An 18150-nucleotide genomic window follows, 5' to 3' on the forward strand; every position below is an offset into this window, starting at 1 on the left:
TCATCATCTCCCTCCTCCCCCCATCACCAGATCACCAAACCCCAAAGTAACAAAATTAGAAAGGCAGGCAGGAGCCCAGGGTGGGTTTGACCACCAAGGACCCAGACCCAAGACCCACATGTGGCTGGTGCCACCCCTCCCTCCCTCCTGCCCCGATCCCTCTGCACCAACCTGCCTTTGTCTGTGTCCCTCTGGGGCTGTGGGGCACAGTGCCTCTCCTGCTCCCCATCCAGAGCTCTTCTCCAGGCCCATTGCTCCCCAAGGCAGTCAGCTGGCAGGTGCGCGCATGACACTGAGACCTGACTCCATCCCCAACATACAGTGAATGCTCAGTGAGCAGTGGCTGCCTTCCCTTTTGGCTAGAAGATCCTTTAGAGAGTCTCCAGGTCACCCTCTTTGTCAAACACAAGAGGCCCTGAATACAAAAAAGGCGAAGGGGTGTCCTTCATGGGGCCAGATAGTGAGTTCATCATAATTTCTGAAAAGTGCTTGCCTCTTGGCCTTGTGCTGGGAATAGAAGCGACCAGGGTCATTTGCAGGAAATCTTTTGTTCCGTGGCTTAATTCACATCTGCAAATGCCAGCTGAGCCCTGTCACAAGACTAGGCAGTCTGGGGGTACAGAGATGAGGAGGAAGCCCCAACCTTCCTTTCATGGAACCCACAGAGCACCTGCCAACAGATGGGCAGTAATAACAGCTGTCATTAGTGAAGGTTAAACATGGCATTTGAGACTACTGCATGCCTTACCCAGTTCACAAACGGTCACCTAGCTTGTATGATGGTTGAAATCTTGAAAGTTTTCAGCTCTGAAAATGTCGCCTGCTACTGTCTCGTGAATAGTAGGCCTGTGTGTGCCCCTGCAGTGTGAGGAAGGCAATTTGGAAATAACCTCTGTGCCTTGGGGTAGATGCCTGTGTCAGGGCTAGGCAAACTCCCACCCATGGACGAAATGCCGCCCGCAGCCTGTTTTTCTGAATAAAGTTTTATTGGCACAAGCCACACCCATTCATTAACATATTGTCCACTCTAGAGTTTCAGCAGGGAGTACATGACCTGCAAAGTCTAAGATAGTTACTCTTCGAGACTTACAGAAAGTTTTACGGCCCCTAATCTAAGTCACTGGGCTTTGGATCATTTTTCCCAAGGCCGTAGTTCCTCTCATAAGTCTGTGCCACTTGAGGGACTATCACAGATTTTGACACCTCTCCAGGAGTTCTGCTTACTCTCCTGAGCCACAGCTCTCCCATCACCATCCAGGCAGACCTTTTACAAATAGAGCTGGTCATTCCTTGGTGCAACCACCCCCGACAGTGGTTTCCCACTGCAAATATCTTCCCATCCACCCCCTTCCCAGGGTGGCAAAGCTCTCTGTGAGCCACAGGTGTCCCCCTGGCTCGCTATGCACCAAGTACACTGACCACCTGCCTGTCCCTGGAACATGCTGTGAGCTTCCCCCCAGGGCCTCTGTCCTCCTGCCTGGAGCATTCTGCACCCGTCCTCCTGAACACTCTGTCACATCACTCCCCTTCGGTCCTCTGAAGGATCCTTCTCACACTCTGTTCTTGTTCTTGCTCTTTGTGTACCGTCTGTCCCACTTGAATTCCAGCTCCTTCACAGTCTGGTTCCCCACTCCTCTACCCAGTGTGTGCTTATTCTGAGAGGGTCTCTGTTCTGGGTCCCCTAAACAGCCCTGCTTTGTACAGTTAGAAGCCTCCCTCTCTATAGTGAACAGATGCTCCGTGCCACTCTCTTTTTCTAGAATAAGCTTGAGGCACTAAAGTTGTCTAGTGTTAGGGCTGCCTGCATGAAACCATCAGAAAATCTCAGCATTGTCTTGCCTCTTTTTCTTTCTCCTTTAAGTCAAGCCTTTGGACTTTAGAACAATGAACTTGGCCAATATAAAATATCTCCAGGAAGCCAACCCCTAGACACCAATATCCATCGTCTGCTTTCTGAATATATGGCTTCAAAGAGCTAAGAGTACAGTAGCCGAGTGCTGTCCATCCTATGTTTTTAAGCCACGTGACAGCTAAGGAACTTAAGAATGCCTTGCCCTTTCCTGTACTTAAATCTGACAAAACTACTTCATTGGCAGCATTTTAACAAACAAAAATCTCTTGTGTTTTTGCCAATAATTCAGCTTCAGTTTTCCAAGTGAGAAAAAGGTAATTATGAGTGATGACAAGGAGACAGTTTTGACGTTTCTGTTAATAACACATTCAGAATTGTGAACACTTTCAGTCTTCCCCTGGCCCAGTCAGTGCAGCTTCTTAACAGTGAGGTGGACCAGAAAGGAAGCACTCTGTAGGAATGGTGCCTTAACCATCAGCACCCTGGCCACTACCTGTTAAAGCATCACCACCACCATTAGCACCTCCACCAACACCACCAACACCACCTCCACCAAACACCAACACCAACACCACCTCCACCTCCAAACACCAACACCACCTCATTTACCAGCACCAATACCACCTCCATCACCAACACCATCACATTCACACACACACAGAGGCAGGGGAAATTTTTCAGGCTGTCTGACATATTCTCTGGTGCCATAACAGACACTTCCACACACAGTGAAAGAAGAGAATAGTTTCAAGTTGTCATTATTCTCCATACGTAAAACTGCTCTTACTGTTGTGTGCCTTGGAACTTTGGAACATCAGCACATGTCTGCAGCCACAAGTCAGTAAAGATTCATTAGGAGAAAGGCCAATACCTCTGAGTGCTACACTTTTAAGAAAGATAAGTTTGGATGAGAGATCTTCCACTTCATAAAAGCCTTTACTGAGGATTTCCTTCCAATGGCAAATTCTTGTTGCATTTATGATCTGGTTGACAAAAGTTAGCCTTGCACACAGCTGTTCAGGAATGCCGCCAATGAGTAAGGGCAGATCTGCCTCGAACGGCAAATGCTGCTGAGTAACTGTGTTACAGACTATTTTAGGACCACCAAGAAAGTGTTTGCGTTTTCAAGAGTGGAAAGAGAGAGACTTATGTATTTGATATGAGCACCATGCCAGACCCTATGCTCACGTTCCATCTCTAAGCTCACGTGATTCTGATAACAGATTTGTGAGCAGCCTCACTCTCCCCATCTGGGTTGCAGAGCACTGCAAACATACCAGAGGCCACAGACTTGTACACTCAAAAAAGCTTAATTTTATGCTCTATGAATTTTGCCTCATTTTGAGAAAAAGAGGACCTAAATCATTTCACAGTGTATACCTACAATAAATCATCACATTGTGTGCTTTTAAAAAATTCACATTGTACAACCTCAAGAATTAGAATTTTATTGTCACGCATACCTCAATAAATCTGGGGAAAAAAAGAGGACCTAAAGCACGTGGAGGGTCTGTGCAGTGACCTGAAGCTTGTCATCCCATGTTCCCTCCCAGCCTCTGCTTTTATGACATCAGAGCTGAAACAGCCTGACTCTAAGATCTCTTCATTGAACTGCATACATCTGCAGGCAGTCTGTGTATTTTAGAGCCAGGAGTTGGTGCCCAGCCACTAAAATGTGCTTATTTGGTAAGCATGTGACCTCCAGAATACACCAGATGAGTCAGGTGTCTCTGGATTCTTCCCATGCCTACACAGCTGCTGAGTTTCCCATGCAGGAAAATTCCTTCCTGCCATGGTCTAAAGCCTGTCTCCATCTTATCTAGCCCATTGTTGGGGCAGAGGCAGAAGTTAAGTCCCCTTCTGCTTAAGCTTCAAGACCTGCCTTCAACCCTTACAAAAACAGGGACATAATATTGTTCTTTCAACCTTCTCTTCCTGTAACAACTTCCATTCCCACAGAAGCAGAGGTCTGCACCTGGGTGCAGGGCAGGTTACTGTTCAATCCCCAACTGGTTTTCTGTTCCCCCATTTAAATTACTGTTTCCTCAGCCATGGTGGGAGAGCTGGCAGCCTTGCTGGTAACTGGCGACAGGTAGGACTCTAATAAAACGTGTAAGTAAGCACAGTTCATTTGACTGAGATTGCAACTAATGCAGACCTGCTACTCTCAGTGTCAACATGACTAGTCCACACACACACACACGCACACACACACACACACACACGCACACACACACACACACACACACACACACACACACACACTGTGTTCCAGTAGTTCCTTGTTGAGAAGGCATGGAGAGATATTTGGGGCAGAACCATAATTTGACCCCAGCTGGGCTGGGGCCAGTTGTGCTTTCTTGAAGAGGATCTGGAATTGGAAGTGTTGTACAAGTCCTGCTCATGGCAAGGACACTTATGCACCATCAGACTTTCCTTGGCCTATCTGTACCCCAAGGAGAAAGGACCTCTTAGGTGGGGGAGAAGATAATTTATCTTTTCTCTGCAGGAGCAGTCCAGGTAGAAAGTCATAACATTAACTTACCGAAACTGGGACCCGTTCACTTTGTGGATGGGGAACCTGAGGCTCAGAGTGGGGTAGGGATCTAGGAGAGTTCGCACCACATGGTACTGAGAAGCAGAGCCCAGGGAGAAGTGAGAAAACTGGGCTTAAGTGAACTCTGAGGGCTCTTCTGCCCTCCTCACATATAGAAACCCATGTCTGCCCAGTGGCCCTGGTGGCCTCCAACCTCAGCTCTGCCTTCCCTTTCCCCTTCCCTGCATGTTTCTGGGCACACCAGCCTAATTCAGGTGAAATTCAGATGACAGTTGTTAACCTGAGTCCTTCACAGGCAGAGTCATCCAGGCTGGGACAGAGCTCTTGCCTCTGACCTTTAGCTTCTAGTCTGGCTCCACAGGCAGCACCTGCTCGATCTCTAGACCAACCTTGTCAAATCCATCCTGGTACTCGAAAACGACTCCATCTTTCTCTTCTCCCCCAAGTAGTCATCTTTTTTCCCCTGATGATGCTACTTGGGGAGGTGTTTGGAGGAATCGAGGGCAGGGTTTCTTCCAGTGGAAAGAGGCCAACCTGGGAGTCAGAGAAACTGAACTGGTCCATGGGCATATCCCTTCCTGGCTCTGCGCCTCATGAACCCTCATGTGAAAGGGAGGGGGTTGGCCAGGCATTAAGGGCCCAGCAGTCCTGACAGTATAGGAGTGCAAGGCTCAGACTCGAGAAACACTTGGTCAATGATGGACTATTTGGAGGCTTCTTAGGGGGTGGTACAGGATGAATTATGAGCCCCTTAAATCCATATGCCTCTGTGAGTTTGAGGCCATTCTTAGAACTATCAGTTTTTCCACCTGGTATGCCTACACTACAGAAAGAGAGAACACAGTTCTAGAAAATCCCCATCTGTGGGGGCTGCTGTGCAGATCGCTCAGGTTGGGATGGCTGAGGGCTGCAGAAAGGGTGGTGGAGCCCAGAGTGGTGGGTGGTGGCAAGCAGCACCACTGGCTGTCAGGTCAGTGTCATCAGTGCCAGGCTGCTCATCTCCTTCCACTCTCAGCCTCATGTCCGGATCTTAGAGGATGTGACTTCATTTGCCAGAGAGCAAGCCAAGGCCCACACTGGAGGGCACTGTGGCAGCCTGGGGACCAGGGCCTGGGGAGTGACCTCAGCGACAATGAGTGCTTCTGATGTGTATTCCTCAAAGATACTGTGAGGCACCCAGGGCAAGCAAACTGTGTACTCATTCTGCAGAAGAAATCGAGGCTCAGAGAAGGGGAGTGACTTGCCCATAGTCACACAGTAGATGGAGGTGGTAGGACTTCCATCAGGTCTGCTGGTACCACTCCAGGGCTCCCTCCTCCATCAACCCCAGCCTGCCTCTGCCAAGCATGAAGCCTGCCAGCTCAGGGCAAGCCCGGGTGAGATTCTGGCTCCAAACCACCTCTTAGCAGAGATTCATTCCTGAGACAAACTGACTCCTCTAGAAGCCAGTCAGCATTCAGGATTCCCTGCCATTCCCATCCACCCCAGGATTCTCCACAGCCTCAGGTCTTTACAGTTCTGAAAAGTCTTTCTGCTGAAAGTCCTGTTTGTGCTACAGAAATGTCAGTTTTAGTTTGCGGGGATTTAGTTCGGCTTCTCTCTCTTCCTGCAAACCCTGTCCTGGTCCTGCCGCCTCGTCCCTTTTTCTCTTCTGGGGCTGCCTCGCCCAGGCCCCACCATGTCGTCTCTGTTCTGAGCAAGTCTACTGGGGAACACTCTTGTCTCGGAGGCCTTGAAATCCAAGCTCGTTGGCCAGTATGAGGTTCCTGGCAGCTCACTGGAAGCATATGAAACAGCACGTGGAAGGTGTTGACAGTGGGTGGGTAGTCTTGTGAGAGAGCGAGCCTGAGAGAAGCAAAAGCAGACTGGCCTGGCTGAGCCTCAGGGGGCGCTAGTGAGGGAGGAAAGGGAGACTGCACCACCGTAGGCGATTTCCAGCTTTGTGATGCTTTTGCTCAGGGCCTCTGGAGGGAAAAAAATGGTCTCTCTTGGACACGTACACCCTCCTACATTCTTGGCCAACACGGATAGTGTATATTTTTGCTGGCCTTTTGTAGGTGTTCTTGTTAAACCACCAGCTAGAGTGTCCAAAATTAAGTGTTTATAGCAGCCTGCCAGACTTCTTGGAATGAGTTTTATATATGTGTGTGTATATATATGTATATATATATATATATATATATATGAAAAAGTAATATATACATATATATGAAATATTCTTTCTTCTATTTATGCCTGTTTTCTGAGCCCAGACTGTACTCTTATAACCTAGACCATTTTCCAAGATTTTGTTGCCTTTTTTTTTTTTGCCATTCCAGACTAAAATGTAGAAAGGGAAGAATTGCCATATGTCATTGTTCAGACAGAACAGAAATAATGTTGACTTCAGAGCTGAAGTTGGCCCCTCTCAGAAGGGTTGCCTTTGTTTTCTCATTATTTAGGGGGCGTGGAAGGCATCACATGCTTTGAAATGCATTTTAATGAATGTTTATCAGGTCGTGAGGATCACATTGGTGGCTTTGTCTACCCGATTATGAAATGGGACTCTGCTGGTCCTGGTGGATGGAGATAAAGTCATTCCTTTCTAAAAGATGCCAGGGCACCATCCCTCACTTGCCCTCCCCCCTCCACACCACAGGCCTCCTGAGGTCTAGTGCTAGTGTTAGCCCCTAGCTAGCTGTGGACCATGAGCAGATCATAACCCATTCTGTTTCATGTAAACAGGGAAGGTTGAGATGTGGTCTCTGGCAATCCTGCAGGTGGCTACTGATTCCCTTATTGTTAAAAAAATAAAGCCCTCCCAGTGAGAGGGCAGGGTCATGGGTAGTACAAGGCCCACCTGGAGGAAGTAGGGGCTGCCTGGGTACTGGGCCCACAGCTTGCTGTATGGAGTCCACAAAGACTGGAAAATGGCCAACAGGTAAAGCTGTTTAGAAGGGTTTGGAAGTTTGGTAGGGACCTGCTGCCCCCAACATGACGCTGAGAAGGGAAGTCATTCCAGGGTAGCAAGCTCTCTGTGGCACTTGATCAGAAGGGTGGCCACCCATTTCAGTCAAGCACCCCAGCCCAGACAGACTGACCTCAGTGGCGGCAGCACCCAGGTGCCCAGGTGACCCAGCCATGATGTCAGCGTGGCACCAGCAGCAGGGAAAGCCAGGCCGATTTCTCGCAATAGAGATGAGTAAGCAGTCATGGGATCCTGATGGAGGAGACACTGAACTTGCAATAGATCGTCACGCCTCCCAGAGGCCTGGTGAAAGCAGATGCTGGTGTAGCCTGGCTGAGTACATCTGTCCACACAGCCAACTTCCTTCAGCTTATTTAAGCTTGGCTGGGGATCTGGCTGTCAAGCCAGGGTGCTTTAGGCCAACCATTGAAAGCTCTCCCTATAAAATCTGAAAATGCAAAGCTGCAGCCACTAGCAAAGTGGAACTGAGTGGGGAATAGTGGCTTGGCAGCACTCAGTGAGTGTCTGAAAAGTTGGGGGCATATACTCTGATTTCAGTGCTAGTGGTTCCCACTATTAACTTTAGCATCTGTTGGTCATGGCCTACCTTCCCTACCTCTTGCTCCTTTAATCCCAAAAGGATAATGGCCAACCCACAGTTAAATGAAAGACCTTGAAACCCACAGTGTGAGCCAGGAAGTCCAGGCTCTTGCAACTCACAGCCCCTGCCCTCCCTACTTTCCTTCCCATCCCCCCAACCCCATCTGTCCCCAACCTGGTCCTGTGCAGACTTCCCTGGCATTCAACTTCTGTTGATTCCAAGACATTAAGAGCATCATGTTGGGCATAGCTATTGCCAGCTCAGACTCCCAGCAGGGGATCCTATGTAAAGCCCACACTGAGTCATTCCTTACTGATCCATTTTAGACATTTCTATTTTCGATATATTGGATTTCTTTTTAAGTCTTCAGGCAAAAATAAAAGAGACCAAATTTCAGTCTGAAACACGGTAACTTGTCTGCAGCCCTTAACTTATTGAATGAACGGCCAGGAAGACACGAAACAGCTCTCTGGGTGCTAGGTCATTTGCGTTCATCAGCCATGCATTCATTCAGCTGCTGTTTACTGAGCACCTGCCGTGGGTCACGTCCATAGTAAGCACTCCTGGGTCGGAGGGGGGCCGCTGAGTGGAGGGCCTCTCGTGTGCCTCCTGCAGCCCACCCCAGCCCCTTCCCGCCAACCCCTGCTAGTTAGGCCTCAGTAATCTGGTGGCAGAGCTACCCCCAAAAGTGTCTTTGTTAGGATTGAAGACTTCTTAAGAAGAAAGGCAGAGAAGTAAGCAAGTCCCCTCTCTCAGAGAGGGGGAGCCCGCCCTGCAGGGATGGGGTGGTTGGCATTCTCCTGTGGGGGAATAAGACTGGGTCCAGAGGTAGCTGAGCAGTGGATGCAGGCCCTGCATCTGCAGGTGCCCCTGGGGCCCTCTGGCCATACTGCCCATCCCTGGGTCACAGGGCCCCCGTCTTCAAAGGACAGGGTTGAATTCCCAGAGCACTTCCATATCTGCCCTCTGTAATGCCAGCCAGCAATTAATGAGGGTCCACTAGACGTCAGAGATTGTGTCCCATTTCCCATAATAATCTGAGCAGCATCATGAGATGAGAACTAAAAGGACACTGATTATATAAACAAACTCAGGACTCAGAGATTCTGTGTTGAGGCCAGTGCATAGTCATGTCTGCCTTGAGACCAGGGCTCTAGGCCATCTTGCCCCACCCATGCTCTAGGCCAGTGGTTATCAACTTGGCAGTCCACTGAGAATCAGCCAGGGAGCTGTGACAGAGTTTGGGGGCCTGGGCCCCAGCCCGGAGGAGACAGTGGTGGTAGAGCCGGGAAGCTGGGGGTTTTGAGGTGAATCCGATGGTCAGCAAGGCCCTGGATGTACAGCCCCAGGGGACCTCTTTTGACGTCCACTCTGCTGTGAGAGTCATAACCACTGTCACGCTAGCAGGTGGCCCCCACACACACGCCTTGGCCCTCCAGTGAGCCAAATGTGAGGGCATGTCGCAGGACCATCACTGGATGCCCCGCTGAGCCTGCCAAGTCAGAAAGAGGTTTCTTCATAGGAAAGGGCTTCAGGGGAAATGGAGCTGCAAGAGAAACGTTGGCGTTTAGGTGGTTCCCACAGAATCCTGTGCTCCACCCCCTTCACTTTCACATGCAGGTCATGGTCACTTACAGGTCAGCTGTGGATGACCGTATGAGCCTTAAATGAGAAAGAAATACTGCATTACTAAGTGCTTTGCTGTATTCCTGGAGGCTAAACTTTTATGAATGGTAGGCAGCTCCCCCAAGTGCACATCACAGACTAGGGCCATTCCCTGTTGCTTCCTATTGCCCCAACCTGATGATGCATCTGCACTCAGGCATTTCTTATTTAGATAGCTGCATATTTGGGGGGAGGGATTACAGTAAAAGTGTTAGTCACTCAGTTGTGTCCAACTCTTTGTGACCCCATGGACTGCAGCCCACCAGGCTTCTCTGTCCATGGGATTCTCCAGGAGAATACTGGAGTGGGTAGCCATTTCCTTCTCCAGGGGATCTTCCTGATCCAGGGGTTGAACCCACATCTCCCGCATTGCAGGCAGATTCTTTACCGTCTGAGCCACCTGGGAAGCTTTATACATTTGAGGGGGGATTACAAGTCCTTCCCATTAAAAACGATCAATATTTTTAAAAACACAGAGAATAGACTAAATGGAGTTGCCAGTCACCCTCGAGAGATGAGCACTCCACAGAGTTGCATGCACATTCTTCCAGTGTGTGTCCTTGGAAATGTTTGTGTATGCATGTGTACAGATGCATGGAGCCTTGCTACAGTGACTGTTTTGCACGTTGTTATTCTCCAAAGAGTGTCTCTGAGACAGCTGCCCAAAAGAACATGCCAGGTCTACTTCATTCCTCCAAAGCCTGTGCTGTAGCCAGTTTTCTCACAGGAGCCTGATGCATGTAACCCAAGACAGGGAAACAACCTAAAAATGTTTAGTATGTATGTTCAATGTGTAACTCACGGTTTGATTTTTAAAAATCAGGCTATCCGTAAACAGGTGTAAATTGCAACTTGCTTAGCAATTTCTTCTTTGCCCTCCAACGTCTGCCCAAAAACTCCTCCAAAGGGGCAGAGAAAATCCTGTGAGTGACTTTCTGTACTGTTTGGTGCAGACAGCATAATGCTTCATTTGAAATCTAACAAGATAGGCTAAATGAAACAGCAACAGAAAAGCATCATGGTTATAAAAATAGACTGTATTATATAGTTTGCACAACTCTTTCTAAAACTGTTACAGAGACAGCATAATGCTTTATCTGAAATCCAGCAAGATAGGCTAAATGAAACAACAACAAAAAAGCATCATGGTTCTAAAAATAGACTATATTGTATAGTTTTCACAACTGTAAGTCTTGAAACTGACACATCTGTTTTATCTTGTAAGTTTCCTGTTCAATAGCATTAATGTGCCAAGCCTTTATAAACACTCTCTCTCTTTCTTTCTTTCTCTCCTCTTCCCTCCGTCTCCTCTTTTCTCTTCCAGGCACAGGGAACCACTAAGCGGAGACAGGAAGGAGAAGATTTCCAGCTTTCAGGCATGGGCGACGAGGGTTACCCTAATCAAATCAAGAGACCATGCCTTGAGGATGTCACCCTTTCAATGGGCCCAGGTGCCCATCCCAGCACAGCCTGTGCACAGCTGCAAGTTCCTGCGTTACCCATGAACCCTAGTTCTGCAGCAATGGCAGCCCCTGGCCATCCGTTACTACTGGACAATAGCCCCAGGAATGGCAGCATCATGGGCCCACCATTTGCAGGGCCACCAACAGCAGAAATGGGATTGAAAGGCCCCTCTATTCCTTACTATGACAAAACCAACAGCGCACCAGCTGTGGATCAGGAACTTCAAGATCTGCTGGAGGAGCTCACAGAAATTCAAGAGTCTTCTCAGAGTGAGCTCGATCTTGAGAAAATCCTGGGGACCAAGCCGGAAGAACCGCTGGTCTTACACCACCACCCACCGGCAACCTTAGGCGCGACTGCCAAGCCCACGGTTCAGATGCCACACTTGGAGAGCCTCAGTTCCAGCAAGGACTTTGCTTCCAGTTGCAGCCAGGTCACTGGGGTGTCGCTTCAGATCCCACCCTCCTCTGCAGGGCTCAGCTATGCAATTACGCCTACCAGTAAGCAGATGGCCTCCCCAAGTTCCTCGACTGTGCAGGCCAAGAATCAGGCCCAGGTGACACTCTCAGCTGCCCTACCGCCACTCCCAGTGTCTCAGTGGCATCATGCCCACCAGCTGAAAGCACTGGCGGCCAGCAAGCAGGGCTCCAGTAAGAAGCAGCTGGGCCCCACCACCAGTTGGTCTGCCCTGCCTTCTTCTGGTATCTCCCCACCTTACCAGCCAGTGCCCGTGGTCTCACCACAGCCGCTGCCACCCTTCAGCCCTCAGGGGCTCATGGTGTCCTGTATGTCATCGAGCAGCCTGCCGGGGAGCACCCACCAGGGCTCTCCCAATGCCTTACTGTCCAGCCTGGCGCCCAGCAGCAGCACTGTCCTTGGGCCGACCAGGCCCTACGTGCCGGAGAAGTTCCCTAGCCCCACGCTCCAGCAGCCACCACCATTTAGCACGCAGACCTCCATCCTTGCCAACCTGGTGTCCTCTACCATCAAACACCCTCAGGGGCACCTGATGTCTGCTCTGCCCACCAGCAACACGGGGCCCTTAACCCCCTATCGCCCAGAGACACTGTCTAGCCCAGGCCTGCCCCAGCAGTCCTTCACTGCACAGTGCCCCCTGGTTCAGGGCCTCACCACCTCCACTCATCCGCTCTGCCAGCCGCAGCCACCAGCCAGTGCTATCTACAAGCCGAAAACCCTGAGCATGATCATGCAGCAGGGCCTGACCAGCCCCAGCCCGGGAGCCTCAGAGCCCTTTCCTTTCGGCCACACCAAGCCCTTGTCACATTTCATCTCTGAGCCAGGCCCCCAGAAGATGCCATCAGTGCCCACCACAGCTCGGCAGCCTGCCTTGCTGCACTACCTGCAGCAGCCCACACCACCACCGGCCTCTTCTGCCACGGCCTCGTCCACGGCCACCTTGCAGCTGCAGCAGCAGCCGGATCTTTCTTCATTCCTCCTGCAGCATGTGACACAGCAACCACAGCGCTTTCAGCAGTCTCTGGCCTCGGGGGATTCCATGCCTTCTCTGCCCAGACAGGTAAGCTGATCTCATCTCTGGTTTTATCCCTTGGTTTTGGAAATAAGAACTGTGTTTCATGCTATTGAGAGCTGGCTTTGGAGGCAAATTCAGGCTCTAGCTCTTTAGAGACTGGGCTTGACTCTGGAAAAGTCTGTTTAAGTTGCGTTATTCTGCACAGTCAAAGCACAATATTAAAGAGGGCAAGGTTATTGTCTCACTTTCTGTGCAGGTCACTTAGCTTCCCTGGGAGAAAACTGCACCCAGAGGTGCTGCCAGAGGAAGGAACCAGGGAAGACAGGTCAGAATTGCACAGATCCACTTCTCCTGAACTGGGCCATGAGGCACATTCCCTCACTCAGGACCAGTGAAGGCTTCATAGGATGCAAGGAAATTGCTCTAAGCACTTAAATCTTGTCCTTGCTGGCATAAAGTTGCAAACCGGGCCTTCTAGAAGTACCACAGCAAATGTCTGCTGGGCAGTGTGCTGTTTCTTGACCCCTGCACCAGATGCTGAGGCAGGTCCTAAATGAAAAGGTCGGAGATGTGTCAAATAGTTATTCTTACATCCCCATTTTACAGATGAAGAAACTGAGGCTCAGAGCATTGAAACGACTTGCCCAGAGTCACACAGTTAGCAAGGAGCCGAGCAGGAACTTGAAGGCAGGCGGTCTTGCCCCAGAGCCCCTGCTTTTCTCAATGCCCCTGTGACTTCTCTTTCTTCTGCAGTCTTTTCAATCACTCACTTCACCTACTTCTTACCAGGTGATATCTATCACAGTTTCCATTTTTCATGCTCTGATCCTTGTCTGTATTAGTTATCTATGGCCTGAAACAACCACTTTTAAGCAGCACACATGTACTATTTAATACTTCACAGTTTCTGTGGGCTGGGGATCTTGGCATGGCTTAGCAGGCCTTCTGGCCCCATGTTTCTCACAAGGCTGTGGTCCTCTCAGGGCTCAACTCGGGAGGACTGGCTTCAAAACTCACTGCTGTGGTTGTTGGCAGGAAATAGTTCCTTACGGGTTGTTGGACTGAGGCCTCCGTTATTCATGAGCTGTTGGCCCGAGGCCTCCCTCGGTTCCTTGCCAAATGGGCCTCTTCACAGAGCTTCTCCTAACATGATAGCCAGTTTCATCAGAGTGAGCAAGAGAGAATATGCCAGCAAGAGAGAATATGCCAGCTAGAGAGGTTGAGGGGAGGTTGCCAATGAGCCAAAAGCCCCAGTCTGTATAACCTAGTTTGGAAAGTGACATTGCATCACGTGTGCAGCATTCTGTTCATTAGACTTGAGCATGAAGTGGTGAATACTAGTGGGGGATCACAGGGTAGTGAGGGTACCAGGAGGCAGGGATCGGTCAGTGGGAGCCACATCAGGTGTCTCCCTGCCCCGGCTCCTGTCTTCATGCTTCTTCTTTACCATTGCTCTCTTGATCTTTGTTCAAACTCAGTTTGCCCAATAAACCATCTTAAACTTGTTGCCCCAATAAACCGTCCATTTCTCTAAGCATAACCTTGCTATAAGACAGACCTGATCATGTTCACACTTGCTCAGAAAATTCTGGAGGCCCGTCAGCTGGCTCCATCTATCTCCTTAGACCAGTGTCCTTCGGGTCTTTAAGTGCTTACAACTCCTGGCTCACTCTGCGTTCTTGGCCTTGACTCCCACCATTGCCTGTGTCTAGCCTTCCCTGCCCACCTTTCCTTTCCTGTCCCACTCTTACAGCTCCTAAGGCTCAGGCACCGTTCCCCCTGCAAGAAAGCTTTCCTCAAGCTTTCCCCCAGGACTTCGGTCCCCCACCCTGCCTGTTTCTTCTGTAGAAAAGCTGAGGAGGTGGCTGTAAAGTGCTAGGCTTGGGTATGGAGCAGTGCGAGGGATACTCCTGGGGAAGACTGACCTCTTTTCTGAGGGCTCTGGGTGACCATGGCCATGACAGTACCAGGAGGAGAGAGACCGTGTCTTTTACATCCAGGTCTTGTGAAGCCTCACGAGCCACGCGCTCCACACCCAGGATCAGTCTTTGGTTGGGTGCACCCGTGGGGGTGGCCAGGGTGAGCAGCCAGCCCTTGTCCACAGTTCAGGAGCACTTAGGTGTGATTTTGTTATAGGCGTGTTGCCAACTGTTCTCGTGGACTTCCGTGGCTGGCTCGATGGAGCACCAGCTGAATCAGCACTGGAACCCTTATCCTATCAGGCAGCATCCTCAGCCTGGAGCCGTGTCACCATCTAAGATTGTGAGCTTTCTTGGTTTCTTTTGTTTTCAGTGGGGAGTGTTTGTAGTCTGACTGTGTTGCCTCAGAGCCGGAGCAGCTGGCTCAGAGAGAGAATCCTTAATGTTCAGGGTCTTGAAAATCCACCCTCCCCCCCGCCACAGCTGATTCTCTAGGTGGGGATGGGGAAAGGCTTGGGAGAAGGAGCATGTGGCTGAGCTTCCCGAGGCCAGGAGGGACACCTGTGACCCCTGCCAAGCCCAAGGGGCTACAACCGCTGCCAGGGGACACCTTCTGGGTCCCTGCTGCCTGGGGCTGAGCGTGCTACCCAGTTCTTCCCTCCTGTTTCTCCTTGTGGTCCTCAGAGGTAGAGGCTGTTAGCGTTCTCTTTAAAGCTGAGAAAACTGAGGCACAGAGAAGTCCACAGAGTTGCCTGCAGTCACACAGCCAGTCAGGGCCAGAGCACGGAGTGTGCCTGCAGAGGCCACACTCGTAACCCTGCACGCGGGGGCCTGGCCTATCCTGCCTGACCCTCCTTACTTCTGCCTCATCCACAAAGCGGGTGTGATGATAGGTTGTTAGAGGAGTAAACGTGTTCATTCAGTGCACCTAAAGTACTGCCAACAGATGCTTGCTGTCACTATGACTGTCTCCTAGGCCTGAGTCTCCAGATATAGTTCTCTTTGTGGGGCTATGTTCCTTCTTGTGGCCTTTCCCCATTGAATTAGAATCCTAAGAATTCAGTGCTGGTCCCGTGAGCAGGAGAAGCTGGGAAAAAGGAAGAGGTGAGTGTTTAGCATGGTCACCTGCAGGATGGACAGGAAGTCCGTGCTTTCTTGCTCCCACCATGGTGGACTTGGCCACGCTTTACTACCACCCAAGCCAACCCTCAGAAAACACTCTTGTCCTCCTCTTTGGTGTTGACTAGCTCATCACACCTCTGTGGGTGGTAGCAGGAGGAATGGGCGTTCATTTTTAGCCAGATCATAGTAGCTTTAAAGAGTAGTTTCTAAATGGAACATGAGAAAGCAATTCTCAAGTCAGCAGAAATGCCAAATCCAGCTGTTGATAGGAGCATGTTGCAGACTAGTCTCGCTCAATTTGAGGGATTCCACTTTACCAGCTAAGTGATTGATCCAATTTCAATGGACTGCTTGCTTGCATTGGAGGTAAAAGGTAAATGTCATGTGGTGTCAGGACAGCGAGTAAGCATGGCAGAGGCACTGGAGATAGTCAGACTGGGGTTCCAGTCCAGACACCATCACTGTGTGGACAGTGTGCCAGGAGCAATGTCAGTTAAGCCTTCTGAGCGTCAGCTATACCCGGGCAAATGGCTGGGATTCATTTTGTTGGCCTTGGAAGATAGGAGATGCTGAACTGAGCATGCTCGGGGTGCAGCCTGGCCCACACTCTGCAGCTTAGCAGGGCCAGCCCAGGCTCCCAGACTTGGGTCTTGGAGCCCTGGAATCAGATGTGTTTCTAAATTCAGAACTTTAGGGACTTAAGCAAGACAATATGCTGCATATGCCAAATATCACACAATCCTATGGTGGAATCTGGGGCAGCATTTTATTATTTTTGCAGAGAAATAAGAATATTTAACTGAGCCCGGGTCAAGTTTTGCTCCCAAATAAATTTTGGCACCAAATTTACAAAAACAGAATAAGCTTTCAGAGCTTTTGGCCTTGAAACTACAGATAAGGGATGTGGACCTACGATTTCTAAGGGAAGGACTTTGAAGTCAAGACACATAGCCCTGGTGTGTTGAATTTCAATGGCCCTAAATCTCCTCACTGCATTCCCCATCCTACTCCCAAGGCTGGGTGATTTCTCTGTTTTTAACCAAAGTGAAGCAAAATGAAATTTGTTTCCATAATTGCATGCCCCTTCTCACTGAAAACTATTGAAGATGCCTTAGGGCATTGTGAAAATCAGGGTTAGGACTTCAGTTTTAGCATCAAGCCAATGGAGGATGGCACTAACATTTACTCAAAGACAAAACAGTTATGTTCAGGAGATAGGAGTTGTGCTCTGGAAGACTCAGAGTGGCAAGACGCAGCAGGAGCACCCTAGGTGCACATGGGCTTGCAGAGCTGGATGGGTAGCAACTCAGGGAGGAGGGATGTAGATGGTGGCCAGTTGGAATAAGAACAAAATGCCTGAAATCTGATCTTGAGGCAGGCTGAGGCAACTAAGGGGAAGGGGGCAGCTGCAGAGAAATACACCATAAAGGCCCGTGATATGGTTTGTACAGATTTTGAGAGTGGACCCGACCGAGCCTGCCTTGGCGAAGGCTAGACAAGTCCTTGCCTGGGTCTGTTATGCTTTCTGCCTTTAACTCCAAGTTGCATATCTCTGGTGCTCAGGGAGCAGTGAGCCCCCAAAAGTGGTGGAGGCTGTGGGCTCATGAGGAGAACTGCCATCTGCCCTCCTAGAGGGGCTAGGCCTGGGAAGGGGCTCAGGGCACCTTGATCTGAAATGGGACCTAGAGGAAGCTCTCTTGTCACCCTTACTTGTGAGTCCCTCTTGTCCTTAGGTGAAGCAGGGGCTGGGCTTGGGGCCTGGATGACTGGGATCCAAATCCTGGCTCTGCCACTTCTTTGTTTGGCCTGCTCTGTCCCCTTTCTGGGCCTCAGTCTCCCCATCTGTGAAATGGAGATGCTAGTATACCTATCGAATGGGGTTGCTGGGAGTGTTCAGTGCAATGAGGTCAGCGTGCTCAGCACGGGCCTGGCACACGATCATGCTCTGCTGAAGTTAGCTCTGCTGTTGAAAGTTCTGGAAACTCAGAATACCTCTCTGGCTTCAGGGTTGGGTACTGGCTTGCAGAGGACGGGTGGGGAGTGCCCTCCCAGTGTGGGTGTCAGGGAGGACATTTACCAGGTGGCTGAGGAGCAGCCAAGGGGTGGACACAGACTGGTGACCACACAAAGGAGCAGAGCAGCTTCCTGAGCACCCTGGCCAGTGGGGAGGGGACAGTGCTGGCCCTTCTCCTTCCAGCAGAGATGGCAGGGATGCTGGGAGCCAGGCAGGGGTGGCACCATCCCCATGTGGGTTCTGAGTAACAAAGGGACCACAGGATGACTTTAGGTGGGCAGTGGAGGAGTCAGGAGTGCCCGTTTCTGCCTGCACCAGCTTGGCCCCAACCCTGCTGCCTGCCAAAGCCCAGGGGCCACCTGAAGCATCTAGATGCAGAGGGCCCACTACTGATAGGTTGACAGAATGGATGGGAAGGCGAGTAAGGGCCAGCTTTGCGCTGCAAATGACAATCTATCCCTTCACTCTGTGACCGCACACTGAAAACCAAAATTATAAAACCAGGTTAGTTAGACTG

General features: G+C 50.3%; 1 protein-coding gene across 2 annotated transcripts in view; it reads left to right on the top strand.

The window, feature by feature from the left end:
* Positions 1-18150, top strand: part of MAMLD1 (mastermind like domain containing 1) — a 57455-nt gene that overhangs the window by 6402 nt on the left and 32903 nt on the right. The window contains exons 2-3 of one of the 2 annotated variants that reach the window (XM_040265423.1): positions 10947-12623; positions 14715-14840. In XM_040265423.1, the coding sequence (XP_040121357.1) occupies positions 10947-12623; positions 14715-14840 (1803 nt within the window). The remainder of the gene's footprint in view (positions 1-10946; positions 12624-14714; positions 14841-18150) is intronic. The other variant, XM_040265424.1, reaches the window with a different exon arrangement.

This window comes from Oryx dammah, unplaced genomic scaffold (assembly GCF_014754425.2).
Source record: "Oryx dammah isolate SB20612 unplaced genomic scaffold, SCBI_Odam_1.1 HiC_scaffold_23, whole genome shotgun sequence".
Taxonomy (NCBI): domain Eukaryota; kingdom Metazoa; phylum Chordata; class Mammalia; order Artiodactyla; family Bovidae; genus Oryx; species Oryx dammah.